Source organism: Hydra vulgaris, chromosome 04, assembly GCF_038396675.1.
Source record: "Hydra vulgaris chromosome 04, alternate assembly HydraT2T_AEP".
NCBI classification, from domain to species: Eukaryota; Metazoa; Cnidaria; class Hydrozoa; order Anthoathecata; family Hydridae; genus Hydra; species Hydra vulgaris.
The window spans coordinates 18,740,748-18,756,467 of record NC_088923.1 but is presented as its reverse complement, the minus strand read 5'-3'; the positions used below and the strand labels follow the sequence as shown (position 1 = coordinate 18,756,467).

At 26.6% G+C, this 15,720-nt stretch overlaps 1 protein-coding gene across 1 annotated transcript in view; it reads right to left on the bottom strand.

Moving 5' to 3' along the window:
• Positions 1-1,250: 1,250 nt before the first annotated feature.
• The window catches only part of LOC101239061 (sialin), a 56,841-nt gene continuing 42,371 nt past the window's right edge, over positions 1,251-15,720 (bottom strand). Inside the window, exons 7-10 of the mRNA XM_065795683.1 lie at positions 13,328-13,477; positions 7,099-7,228; positions 4,689-4,933; positions 1,251-1,899 (exon numbers count right to left, since the gene is read on the bottom strand). Of these exons, the coding sequence (XP_065651755.1) occupies positions 1,693-1,899; positions 4,689-4,933; positions 7,099-7,228; positions 13,328-13,477 (732 nt within the window). The 3' untranslated portion in view covers positions 1,251-1,692. The remainder of the gene's footprint in view (positions 1,900-4,688; positions 4,934-7,098; positions 7,229-13,327; positions 13,478-15,720) is intronic.

The window sequence follows — 15,720 nt, the reverse complement described above, 5'->3', positions numbered from 1 at the left end:
AAAAGAATTTAACTAATGGATTTGAAAAATCCATTCGAATTGTGGAGGTTTTTGAGTTACGGAGATTCGAATTATAGAAAGTTAAACTTAAGAGCTTCTTAAGCGCATTTCACGGTGACTTTGCATTTACTCGAATTATGGAAGTTTATGAATAAGAGAGGTTGTTCTGTATCATTAAAACCCAATATACACCACATGTATAATGTTTTAAAATAAATTTTCATTTAGAGCAACCGTGGCGCAATGGTTAGAGTTCTGGCACAGAACCCAGAGGCCCCGGGTTCGATCCCGGCTCTAACCCAATAAGCGACATCGGTAAGGAAGGAGGTGTGAACCTCTAGTTAAATGCCCTCCCGCGGTGCTCCGTGATAAGACCGTAAGGGCTTCTGGGAGCACCTAAAAAATGACCACAATTGTATGTATAAAACTAAGCCCGTTATTATACTACTAACATATACATATATATGTGTAAAGTTTTACAAAACTTGAAGCTTATAAAGTCTATAAGAATGCAGTATTTTAAGTTTACCAGGAGTATATAAGATTCATACAAGACTTTTATTAGGACTAAAGTTTACAAGATTATCTTTTTATATTATCATCATTTGTCAAAGTCGTGAAGCTGGATTTACTTTAAATTGTTTTATTCCTAAGCAAGTAGTTTTTAACTTTTATCTTTTTTTAATCTTTTGTTGGTTAGTTAGGTTTTTTTTCTCTTTTGACAAACAAATTTAATTTTTGATTGGATTATCAGTCAAGATCCTTGTTTTCAGTTGCCTACTTTAAACACTTCTTTTATGAAACCTTACTCGAAAGCATCTAGAAGATGCTTTTTGGGTAAAATTTCAAAACTTCTGGTGAGAGTAATAAAGCAATGCTTGGTGACACTTTGTTCAAAAAACATATTTCATGATGCATTTTAGGCCCCGTACCATTGAATGTGCTACAGTCATTTCAGGCTCCACAAGAATCACTAGAAGTACTAATGAGAAAAAACAGATTTGTCTTATGATTTTCTAAAGGAACAAGCCAGACGAGAATTGATTGTAACGCTTTACTGACTTGTCCTGCCTCTTAAAATTACATGGATATCACGAGAGAGAGGCAAAAACGGAGTTGCTGGTTCAATTTACAAAATAGGATGTTTTTAATACTCATAATACCTTATTTTGAAGTGGATATGTTATTATAAAACATATACCTTAAAACAAAACATAAAAAATGTTTTTTCTGAGATTGTTAAAACAATATTGCGAATTGATTCAATGAGTTCTGTTATATTATTGTAACAATTTCTTGAATAAAAAAAAAATCGCAACTCGTTCGTAATGGTTGCTAAATTTCCAAATAATATTGCAGTACAAGTATGTTTAAATATTAAACATTTAAAATAAAAATTATGTAAAATGAACATTTAAACACAATTTTTTTTTGAAACTTATGTATTAAAAATTCTTCAACAAAAAAAGTTTGACTGAAAAAAATATTTAAATATAAAAAAACTGTGACAATAATGCAAAAAATCCTACAAAAACACGCTAAAAAATGCTAAAAATTCCTAAAAAAACAGGTTAGTAAAACTAATAACAGTAATAATAAGAAATAAAAAATAAAAAATATAAACGCTATCGATATTAACACTAATCAAAGCATAAAAGTACCACTTGACTTGTAAAAGTACTACTTGAAACATTAAACGTCGACTTCATTATTACACGTCGAATAAGAAACTTTACTGTCTTTATTTATAAGTTTTTTTGATTCTTTCTCATCATCTTTGGAGGAAAGATTATTCCATGGTTGCACATCGCCAGAAACGAATATGCTAAATATTGTTCCTCCAATAAAGGAAATCACTGCTGAGATGAGAAAAACCTTCTTATATTGAGCGGATGATGGCTGCAAAAAAATTTTGTAGTTTAAATACTCAAATATAATTTAAGTAATTTAATAATGCCTAAGTTAGGTAATTTTAAAAATAACCAAGCTTACGCGTTTACAGTCATATTACTAATAAACCATACAAAAATCTAAAATTCTTGCACAAAAAAATTACGAAGCGTGAAGCTTTTCATTTTGTTTCTTAACGTTTAAAATTATTATTGATTTTCATATTTTTATATTTCAGAGCTAGAATAAAGAACATAAAAATACATTTGTAAAACTAATAAATTTTTTTATTTAATAAATAAGGTTGACCAGGTCACATTTACCACTTTGATGTTAAAATAAAAAGGTTATTAAGGTTATTTTGGCATTTCAGAGCACTAAAATAATGTGATATTTATTACTTTAAATTTAAATTATAAGCAACTTATTTCATAAATAAAATTATTTTTTAAATTATAATTAAATCAATATTATATTTAAATTAAATTTTAATTTTTAAATATAATTTTCTGTTTATTGTTACAGTGGACTTCCGGTATCAGGAATCCCGGATAACTCAAACTTCCAGTAACTCGAAGTACTTTTGAGCCCCCTTGAACCCTCACTAATACTTTCTCATAAAAACTACTCGATAACTCAAACCCCTGGTAGCTCGAACATTCAATCAAACTGATTGCGCAGTTGAGTTTCCTAAAACAATTTGAAGAAATTTATTTAAACCACGATAAAAGCCTTGCATTGCCATGTAAACATATTATTAGTTTGATATTAGTTTAATTTATAGTAACGTTTATAGTAAGTTATACTAACGTGCGTTGGAATATAATAATAAAAGTCGTTGCGTTTACATTTTACAATGGCTACTGTCGCTGTAAAGAGAAAAGTTAACACTAAGTCAATCAAAGAAAAGAACGCTGCTTCAAGGAAAATTGGGGAAGGATCGTCAAAGTCTGAAGTTGCTATGAAATATGACATTCCAAAAAATATGCTGTCAACATGGATCAATAATAAAATCTTCAAATCCATGAAGACACAAAGGAACAACTCAAAACGTATAAGAATTAATAAAACATTTTTTTTGTTTTTTCGCATGCAACCTAATAAGTCCCTAAACTTCGATCTGAGCCTTGTATAGGGGAAAAGCACAGTAAAACTCGCTTTACTGGGATACCTGAAGCAAATGCAGCGAGTGATAAATCTCCTTTGTGTGTAATAAGTAAACCAAAGTCACCTCGCTGCTTCAAAGGATTTAATCACTTACCTTAGAGATACAGAAATCAAAGTAAAAGCTGGAAAGGGTACTGTTCAAAGAATGAAAATGAATACAAAGTTTACAAACCAAAAGAAGAAAGTAGCATTTATAATATATAACTTTCGAGCACACCCGACGATTGATAATCTAAAATCTTGATTCTAATCTAAAATCAATCTAAATTTAGATTGATAATTTAAAATCTCAACCATTGAACTTTATAATTAAATACAAATTTATATTAAATACAATTTAATTACATAAACTTAACATCTAGTTTTACAGTTCATGTATAAAACAAAAGGTGGACTGTCCCCAATAAAATTTAAATCTTATTTTGATGAAATACACAATAAGTATTCTACAAGATTTTCCATAAACAACTTTGTTGAAAATAAATCTTATTCAAAACTGAGTTCTTATTCAAATCAGAAAAGGGAATTATAGGCTCGTTGAAGTTTTTTGATAGAGCTTTGGCATTGCATAAACTGACACCATATGCCCTCCAGTCTTAATGGTAAAGATTTTCAACAAAAGCTCATTGCAGTTTCATTTATATTCGTAGAGACGTTTCTTCAAAACAAAGACAGTGACAGAAAATTTTTTAATTTATAATGTATTGTTTTTACCTTGGAGATGAAAACTTTTGATAACTTGAATTGTTTTTACTTATTGCCAAAAGTTTGTTTTTAGAATGTATTTCAATACTATTTTCTCGGCCAATTGAAGGTTCGAGAGGAGTTAATTGTATTAAATAAATGTAATCTTGTAAATCTTTCTCCACAGTATAAATTGTTTTTTATTTAATTATTCATTATCATAATACATTCTCATTTATCATTACTATGCATTATTTTTCATCTAGTTAATTATTTATCTAGTAAATTATAATCATTGATAATTATTCATCTAGTAAATTATAATCATCGAGGTGAGTTTTTAATAAAATTAGTTGTTAATACAGACTTTTGTCAGAAAAAAATAATGTAAGGAGATAACAGCCTAACAAATTGGTAAAATTATTATGTACCATTTTTTTTTGTGGCTTTCTAAAAGCTTTTTTAATAAAATGATAACATTGTCCAACCGACACTCTGATCAATCATCAGTTTCTTATTTTTAACTTGTAGTTTTGTTCTTGTTTTTATCTTGTAGATAAGAAAATTTTGTTTTTATCAATGCATGGTAAGCTATCAAAAGAGGACTTATTTTAGATGTATACACTATTGTGAGCGTACCCTCTCTGTAACACTGTAAAAGAAGGCTTTCAAATCCAACACAAGCAAAACCATAACAAGCGCTGAAACATTGAAAAACTGTAATAAAAAAAAAAAAAAAAAAAAAAAAAAAAAGAAACTAAAGATTATGAAAACCTGTATAAAGGTACTCCATCATCTCTAATGTAAAAATTTTATGAATGAAGATCAATGTTACTCAGATTGAGTTATATAAGACATAAATTATAATTAAAAATATAAAAATTATATAAAACGTAATTATACAATACATTATTATAAATGTTATAATCTGGTATTAATTGACTCACATTTTTATTTATCAACACCCCTGTGACAAAAGGGCTGATGCAACCAGCCAAAGTTCCAGCGGTATTTGAAATGCCAATAAGCAAAGCTCCAAATCTTGGACTTATATCCAAATGATTGATTAAAAAACTGCTATTATTCACTCCGAGAAATGTATTTATCAAGACCATGCAAGCAACAGACCAAACTACATTGCTGCAGCTTGAGTAACCTTCTAATATCAAAAATAATGCTGATAGGTAAGATCCTAAAAAAGTTTAAATTCAAAATGTGACTGTCTAAATTTATTTTTAAAATTGTAAAAAAAAAACATATATGACACTTGTATTTTTACACTTTACATTTTTGAATATATCTACATTAAAAAAAAACGCCAATGATTATGTGCATTTTTACACATATACATCGGCCCAAAAACTATGAAAAGAATAAACAAATTCATTTTTTGAAATGGCTTAGCGGAAGTTCAGTTTTTACTTGAGATTTAAAAGGATTTTTTAGTAAATTAGTTAAATAATTTAATTAAGTTAATAATTATAAATAGTTAATTATAATAATTGTTATAAATTAATTGATCAAGATGAAAGACTTTATATAGACTAAGTACAGTATACATATGTACAGTATTCTGCTGATTAAAAACTTTGTAACATTAATAAATTATTTCTGTTATGCCACTTTTTTGTTTATAATTATAATTGCTTTAAAAGTTAAATCAACCAGATTTAAGATTATTAAAAACATTTACATGTTTGTTTCTGGCTCTTAATGATAGCCATTAAATAAACTGAGGTATTTTGTAATTGTATGTATTTTGCATGCTAGTAAAATTATACTGGAGCAATATAATTATAAAATAAAATTATAATGGATATAAAATAACATATATAAATATAAATAAAATTACACCTGGAGCATTATCAAAAAAAGATCAAAACAATGAAGATACTTAAGTTTAGTTAACTTAACTTAGTATTAACTTTAGTTCTTATCACAACAACTTAGCTTCATTTCAAACTTTTGGATCGTTATTTTCTTAAGCATATAGAAAACAGACTTCATATGTTTCACATGTTTAATAACGCATAGCCTTTTCACTTTTAACAGAACTTTCCTTATGTGTTTCATAAAAGTATTTATCTAATATATTTTTAACTTAGAAAACACAGCTCATCACTTTGTTTAAAAAATAAAATTTTGCATAGATTTTATGAACTACACCAACAAATATGAGGGTTGTTACTTGTGACCTTGATGTGCAAAAAAAACAACCTGTTACTTGTGACTACCTTGGTGTGCAAAAAAAAAAAAGATTATTGAGAAGTATTTGGTTGATTTACACTTTTTAATTTTTTTCTCTTTTTTTGTCATTAATGTAATGAGCTTTTTAATATTTGCTATAGACTTTAATTTATTAAGCACACTCATGAAGACCTATGACGGAAAGCACACTCACGAAGACATATAATTTTAAGCACACTCGTGAAGGCATATGGCATAAGCATTTGAACAAATAATAATAATTTAATCCACATATTTTAGTTGATTAAAAAATAACAACTTTGATAAGTTCAAAAATTAATCAAAACCTTATTTTCTATAATTACTGTTTGAGCTTTTTTCCTTCCTAAAATTAGCGTTACCTTAACATAAGTGTACCCCTTCACATTGACTTAAGCTTGCAATAAAGTATTGATTGCTTCCACATCAACAAACCACTTCTTCTTTGCACTTAATGTTTCTTTATTGACATTATGAAAATTAAATTTAGTTTGGATAATATTTTATTTATTATGTAGAACAATAAAATAAACTTTTTTTATTGTTTTAAAAACTAAACAAAGATTAGCGCAAGCAACAAAAATAAAACTTAATTCAGATTAAAAGAAAATGAAGATTAGGCTTTTTTGAGTGCTTAAGAAAACCATTACAATAAATTTTTAAAACTTTATATTCATATTTTTTAATGATTAAAAAAAAAAAAATTGTAAAAATGTTTTTTCAAAACAAAACATAATTTAAAAACACATTTTAGGGTTGTCATATCTTCATTAAAAGGAAACAAACTTCATTGAAAAATAAACTAATTTGGTAATAAAAGGTCTAAGAAATAAACTAATTTGACAAAAAATGGTCTGAAAAATAAACTAACTTGTTAAAAAAGGTCTAAAAAATAAACTCATTAAAATGGTTGCAATTTCGTGAATGCCTTAAAATTGTAAAGAAAATATAAAATTAAAAAGAATATGACAACCATTCATTGACAATGTTTTCTATAAATTGTGAGGAACTCTATAACATTTGCTCGAAACACTTTTACTTTGAATGTGAGAATTATAAATATTTTAAAATAATCAAAAATGAAAAAAAATCGTATGAAATAACAATATATTTATAACCAATAAAGAATACCAGTTAATGACATTACTCTGCGAGTACAAGCTGTAGAACACTTTTTTTTGCGAATAAAATCGCTAACCAAAGTTGAAATTTGGAAAGCAGCAAATGTAGCAAAAAATGGCAAAGCAGAAAAAAAACCATTCTAAAAACAAAAAAAAGTTACTAACTCATAAACATGTAAAAACATAAAATTACAGATGATGTACATAATAAAACAATAAACCATATTTCATAATTCAGAGGAAGGAAGTCTCACTATTCTCAAAAGAAAAATTGACGCATTTATTTACCTGAAGAACTGAATATAAATAAAAAATTTAAAATGTTTATGATTCTTCACCTAACTATAAAAATTTGTTATGAATCCAATAGGACATTATTTAACAGCAAGTTTAATATTGCCTTTGGTTATCCTTGAATAAATACATGTTCAAAGTGTGATGAATCAAAAATAAGAATTGATGTTTCTTCAAAAGATATCACAACTAACCCTGAAGCACAAGATTTAAAAATCAATCTTATGTTTGCTTGAGTTTGAAAAAGATTTCCACCAAAAAAAAGCTGAAACTTTTTATAGAAGAAAAAGAGAATTAAGGTTAAAAAAGTTTTGAAGCCATTGGTTTTGGACTATCAAAATTTTTTTTTCTTTTAACATTCATTTGTCATCTAGAAAAGATGTTTTTATATATAGTTTTTATAAAACTGTTGCCATGGGTGCAGATAAAGTGACCTCAATACTAAATAACTTTTTTATTCATCATTTAAGTCTATTAGTGAAAAATGTAGATTTGTTCTGAGATTTTTGTGCTGGTCAAAATAAAAACTACATCGTTTTAAGATTGCATGGCTGTTTCTTTTTAAAAAAATAAAACTTTTTAAAATTATATTGTTTTAAGGTTTCTGGATCACATGACTCAACATCAAAAAAAGATTTTACTCCAAAAAAGTTACCTTTCCTAAAAGAGTTCATTCCTACTTGGAGTGTGAAAAAGATATGGGTATCATTAACTGCAAATCTCAAGTCTATACATTTTCTGGTTGGGTTGAGATATTTAAAAATCCTATAACTCCTTTCCATATATTTGAATCTAAGCAGGACACGTTCAAAAATATGACTTATTCCTTAAATTCTCACTTCAAAGCTAAGCTGTCCTGTAGCTACAAGACCTCTTCGAGAAGCACTTTTTTCTCTTTGTGAAGTGCTTTAACACTCAAGGAATTATATCTTGTAGAGCCTCTTGGAATGGCGTATATTTAAACACATTTATTGGTAGAAATGTAGGAAGTATAAGAAAACTGTCATTATTAGAAAACACTTCAAACTATGTATATCAATGTATAAAATTAAAGATCTTCAGCTACTTAAAAAGTTTACAAAGAACAAACAAAGAAAAGTTTAATAAGATGACCAGGATGATTTTAAATAAGTATAATGTTTTTTACTTAAAAATTCTATTGCTTGAAAAAAATATGTTTGTTGTTTATTTTATAGTGTTTTAAATTACTTCATGCTGGCTATACTTATTTCAAATGGAGATGTTTAAAATGATAAAAATAAAAGGCTAGAGGACCCACTGTTGTACCATTATAGCCCACTATAATACCCATTTTTTTATGCCTGTAATTTATGATTTATTTTCTAGCAAAGTGCTTAGTGGCAAAGTTTTTTTTGTAAATGTGACATGATAAACAAAAATACAAATTTATGCATAAGATACTTTTGGCACAGTGAATTGGATTTTTGATCTCTATACCTTACCTTTTAGATAATTAAGAATTTTACTGTTACATCATCCAAGGAATACCTGAAATTCTAAATTTATTAATCGGTGATTCAAACATTGATGAACTTAGTTTACCTGAAATGAGTTTAGACTAAATTTAAAATGAGCAAAATTTCAATATTGACCTAATTTACAGATGAATCATGCATAATTTTCAAAAAAAAAAAAAAAGACTTGTCAGCTTCTGCATTGTCTACTGGGGACCTGAACCATACCCTTGACATTAAAAAAAATGCCAAAAATTATTTTCATTGTGGTATTCTCATTAAATATGAATGAAAAATGGAGGTTTTACAATGTTTTTTCCATTGAAAACTGTTTTGCAATGGAAAAAAGAGCAAAGTCCATTTTGAGATTCGAGTATTGATTGGTAAAACTTGTACTTTTCAAACATTATTACATATTTATAGATATTTATTTAAGACTTTGTAATTAAATAGTTATTAAAAAACGGTTTTTAAACTTGAAAATCAAATATCTAGAAACTTATAAAATGTGACTGCAATTTTTTACCCTGGACTCTTCAATTTGATTTAGTAAAAATAGTTTATGTTATAATTCCATTGTTATGTTACTTTTAGTTGCTGATTTCTACTGGTCAAATTGGGCGAACATTTTTCATTTTTCACAAGCTACTTTTCTTTTATGCTTAATTAAACACCTTTGTAGCATTAATAAGCATTTTAGTGTGCTGAAAAAAGGTTCACAATAAGAAATGGAAACCAATGTATTTGTGATTTGTAAACTATGTAACTAACATTAGGCATTGCCTCACTGGTGAATGACCGTTGAATATTATGTAATATTATGCCTCAAAAGCATAACGATCACATTATTTGAAGTTGGTGATTACAATCCACAACAAAAGAATCAATGTCATCCAAAAAAAATCAAATATTTCCTTTACTTATAATATTACTTTAATCTATTGTTGTGTTTATGACTTTGTACTAAGCTCAAACTAATGCTATTGAGCCAAATTGATCTAGAGACTTAAAAATAATGTTCTTTAGATTCACAGGGTATTAAAAAAGTTTCTATAAAACTATATAAAAAAAGAAAAAAGTTTCTTTGAACATTATAAAAACCTAAAGCAAAAAAAATTATAACATCTGACAAAATCATGTTAATTTCAGAAAATTCGAAAAATTTAAAAATTGCCTTAACTAAACCTTGGAGAAAAAGTTTCATTGCACATACTTGGTGCCTAACTTCTAATCTTTCTAAAGAAAAAACATAAATAAATAAAAAAAACTGTTAAAAATTGAAGTTACAGCTGTAAAAATAAATTATTTACAGCTGTAACTTCATTAACTACACCAAGTAGTACCTTGTTTGAAGCACCTAATTTTTTCAACAATGGAGAAAAACATAAACATTAAACAATCATTATATTATCACTCATTAAACACTCATTATATAACTCTCTCATTAAAAAATAATTAATATTAAACATTAATATTAAAATTAAAACTGTCTAATACTCATTTTCTTCAAAAAAAAACAAAAAAAACACAAGCAATAAACAAAGCTTCGCAGCTTTCCTGTAGCTTTATTGCCTGTTACAAATTTTTGCAAGTGCTAGTTGTGACCAAATGCACCCCCCCCCTCCTTCCTCATGCTTTAGGGGTACACCAGTGTATCAAGCTGTAATAATAGTACATTGAAAAAATATTTTATAATTGCAAATATTGAAAGATTCAACAAATGAGTTGTATAAAACTGCACATTAAACAATCTGTGGTTGCAGCAGTGAATATATAAAACAGTAACTGTGGCACTGTAACTGCTGTTGAATGAGAGTTTGGATGCTACCAATGAAGCCAGACATACTAACTATTCTTTCATAGTGTTGACAACCCAAGCTAACAGGCTAGATCATGAAAATGACAGTTATGCCTTCCGCATTCGGTTTAATGCTGTTTGCAATGCTGTTTGCAATGCTGTTTGCAATGCAAAGAAGTTGCTGGCAAACCATTGATTCTGCATCTACAAAATGCAACGCCATTATTATTTTTAATGCTCATAGTGTCCCCCATGCCGCTACACATAAATATGTATCAATTATCCACTTATTTTCTAACCATATTTTTATTTAGTCACTAGATTGCTAACAATTTCATGTTGATACTGAGGGAACAAATGATGAATTATGTGAAATTTATTTAAGATAATTTCTAATATAGATAATTACCAAAGATTCATCTTTGTGTAATCTATACTAAAAAAATTTCTAGGAAGAGTCTACATGGTTCATTGCATGTCATTAAGTCATCTATTATGGATGTCCTTGCAGTTGACTAATAAATTTAGACTCTGCAATTCATTATAAAATATAGAAAGATAAACATCATCATAAAAAGTCATATATATAATGGTTCTAATATGTACACAAACAACATGCCTGATTATGTTTAATTGTTTTTAAGTGTACAATCACACAGTGGGCCAGAATTTTTTTTCCATGGCCAAAAGTCCCAAAAAAGTCAAATCTTCTAAACTTTTATTTTATTTTATTATTGAAACATAGGTGCTTTACTCTACTCAATAATGTATCCGTTTAATTACTAGAAACGAAGGCAAGCTTGCTAGAACAATTCATAATGGCTTTAAAATTGTCAAATTTTCACAATTTTTTTTTTTTTTTATTGAAAAATACTTATCCTCAAAATCTACATTTTTCAATTAAAAAAGCTTTGGACTATTTTTATTTTAAATAAACATATTAACTTATAAAAAGTATATGTTTTAGTTATATATTTGTATTTAATTTATTCATAATGTCTTAGAATTGTTGGTATTTTAAAGATGTTTTTCTAAATTTCTTCATCTTCCTTTTTCTAAATGCCACTCAAAGATTGTTTGATTTTCTGATTTTTGCATTCACTAAACGGCAGTTATTGTTCACAAAAACAACCAGCTGCGACCATGTTTCTTTATGATATATTTTTTAGTTCAAAATCAACGACTTTTTTGATTTTATAAAAAGACCAGTTTAAAGTTAAGATATTTGTTTAAGGAATATAGTTTTTTTTTTTTTTATAAATTTTATTTAACACATCGAATCGTTATTGTTTAAATAAACTTTTTTGTTATTATTTTAATGTTTTCAAAAAAGGAAAAAAGAAAGAAAATCATTTCACTATAAATACATAAAAATCAAATATTTAAGTATTCGATTCCAACCAAATGCCTCTCTCTTGAAATTGGAATTAATGATATTTAGGAAGTATAAAGGTTGTTTAATACTATTAAATAAAATCAGCTGCCACTAGCTATAATTTAAACTTAAAATCGATTTTAAAAATTCAAGATTTTAGACTTATTTAATTCTTACTTTACAATTCATTGTGGCGTGAAAAAATTTATTTGTCTGGAAATTTGAAGTTTATATGATATTATTTGATTATATGAAGACTAATTAGTTGATAATTGCAGCGATTTGATTAAAAAATTGTAATGTTAAAAACTTAAAAAAGCCATAAGCATAAAAAATTAACGTAGACACTATAAGAAAATTGAAGTTAGACACTTGCATATACTGTAAATGTTAAAAAATAGTTAATTTATTAGTCACTAACATCTTGCATATAGACTTTTAGTGAATTACATTAGCTATATTTTATATTGTTAATATTAAATAAATATTTAAAACTGAGAATTTATTTTTTATAGCTCAAGGTTAAAAGTTTATTCCTACTTTACAAATAAGTGCACATAATAATTTCGTTTAAATCAAAAGCTAAAAATAATATAAATAAAATTTTAGTCAGTAAATTCAAAGTCAGCATAGTAATAAAATAACAAATCAGTGTTTTCATTTTCAGTTGATCCGATAATGTCATTGTGCTCATTTAATTTTCTTATTTCATTTATGTTTATTGGTTTTAGTTCCTTATTTCTATCATCAAAATCATCATCCTCATCCAACTCATTATATTCATTTCTAGTAATTAAACGGATACATTATTGAGTAGAGTAAAGCACCTATGTTTCAATAATAAAATAAAAGTTTAGAAGATTTGACTTTTTTGGGACTTTTGGCCACGAAAAAAAAATCTGGCCCACTGTGAATCGGTGAGAATTTCACAATGATTTTTACTCTGATTTAAAAAAAAAAAAAAACTTTATTTGTTACTGAATTCATAATTTATAAAATATTTAATCCTGATTTAAATTATTTTTTTAAAGAAAACTATTAATGAAAATTCTTGCTTCAAACAATTATTGTAAACTATCAAGTTATTGTAATTGAAAAATTCTCATTTTATTTATATTATTTTTGTATGTTCTACAATAATAAACTAATTTATAGGTCAAATAAAAAACTTTATTTGACCTATAAATTTGTCATCTAAATGCTTGGTACTGATATGCTTCTTGTTTGCTTTAACAGGTTATTTAATTCATATATTAACACACACACACACACACAAACACACAAAAAAAAAACTTACTTGTTTAACATCAAAGTTAAGTATGTCTCTAAAATAAGATGGCATGTCTGTAAGAATAAAGTACCACACCCAGTTGTTTGCAAAATGAGCAACAACAATTGCCCAAACATGAATAGATGTAAACATTGAAAAATAAGGAATCTTTGCAATCTAAAATATTGGTGAATCAATTTAGTATAAAAAACTTAAAGGAAAGACTGAAATAAACTCCCAGCAGTATTTACTTATTCATCTATTCATAATCTAGATCAACAAGAATAAGGATAATTGTAACATTTAATTTGTTTCAATTTGTACAATTTTAATAAATGCTACTTTTTTCTTGAGCCGAGATAGCTCAGTTGGTTAGAGCACTGCTTAAAGTTCGAAATTATCATTGGACATAGAGCAGAATTGCAGGCTCATATCCCGGCTCCACTTACTTAGCGTAAGAGTAGTAACTCAGTACAAAGAGAACTCATCTCAATAAGCTCTGCTATTACAATGTTTCTTTCTAGACTAGTAAACAAATAACCTAGTCAAATAAATAAAAAACTATCTTTAAATTTTTTTACTTTTGAAATTTTAAAAGTAAAAAAGACATTAAAATTCATCTAAGATATCAGAAAATAAACAAAATGGAGAGGAAAGTTTACTTTCAACTTAATCATAAAACAAATTTAAATTTTTAGGCACTTTAAAGTAAATTGGATTTCTAAAATTAATAATTTTTTACTTTAGGTGAAGGTTGTAGAATACTACTCAAAAGTAATTACATAAATACATTCTTATAATAAGATTTATTAAATATATTTATTAATAAATACATTATAAAGAAACTTTACAATGCAGTTAATTTTGCAATTAAATTAAAATAATTCAATTTGAAATTCGCATTAGAAGTTGATTAAACTTAATACTGCATTAAAAGTTGATCGAACTTAATACTGCACTTTGTGTCAGTAAACAAATAAGTATATTAAAAAAAGCAATAAAAAAACAAAAAATAAATAAAAACAACTTTTATTTAGTTAAGTTATTTTTGTTTTATTATTAATGATAACAAAAAATGTTTTTCTAACAAACATTTTTTACAGGACATATGTCCCATATTATTTTCTAATGAACAAGTAAGGATAAAAACTAAAAATCATATTAGTGTGCATTAATTTTTGTAAAAAGGTCAAGTACTTGTAAAAAAAAATATATATATTCTTTTAAGTAACTTTTTTGTTTTTTACATCTTTATGTTAAACATATGAAGTTTTAAGTAAATATTCTCAGAGTTTTTACATTGAGACACTGAGGCAAAATATTCTCAGAGTTTTTACATTGAGACACTGAGGCAAATTTTACTGCTTATTTAGCACCAACAAAATTACAAACAACATGTAGTTGTTCTTAAGATAACTAACATGAAAATAAACAAAAAATGCTTTGGAATTACATCTTGATGATGATGGTAAAATATTAGGGACACTTGTTTTAAGAAAATATCAATTTTCTTTTAAAAAAAGATATGCTTTACATATCTGGACCACTGCTGTCAGATATGTAAAGCATAAGCAACGTGTTTTAAGAATTTTTAAAAATATCAACCATATTTTTTAGGAACATTTCCACAAAATTTTTTTTGGAAAAAATGGTAATAAATTATCTTATTTGAATATTGAATATTAATTCAAAATTAAAAAGAAAATATTTCAAACATGGTGTATATTTATTTAGGGTCTGAGCAAATATTTCTCTCAAAATGTTGCCAGTCTAACAAACACACATACAAATGTAAACGACCTGTGTTAATATTTGATCGGGGCCGGGTTTGATAAAATATAGCCGGGGTCATTATAAACATCATTATGATCAACATGATCCTCATAATTATCATTATTATCATGATCATTATCATTACATCATCATAATAATCATCATCATCATCATCATCATGCCAGTTGAACAGATTAACCCATTGTTAAACATTAAAATCACTATGGCTTTTAATGCTTAAGTTAATTATCAATTGAACACTTCTACAGTTTGAGCTCCAGACAAGATTTCAATCATAGTCTTAAAAAAGTGTGCTCCAGAATTCTCTTCAATTTTTGCTAAACTTTTAAAAAGTGCTAAATAAGTGGTTCCAATTTTTTAAAACTCTAGAAAACACTTTGACCTCTCCAACTATCCTATGATTAGTCTTCACTCTGTTATTAATTTCTTTATATAAAGAATTTGAGATTAATAAATTATTTCTTTCTAACTGCAAAATTAAAGTTATTCTTGAAGGCCTACACTCCACTTTATTTTAAGTAACTCTAAGAGTACCACAAAGTCTGGTACTCTTAAAGTCAAAATCTTTGCTCCTGTAATGTTTCTTATCTACAATAACAATCTTCATGAAAATTTTACATCTAAAG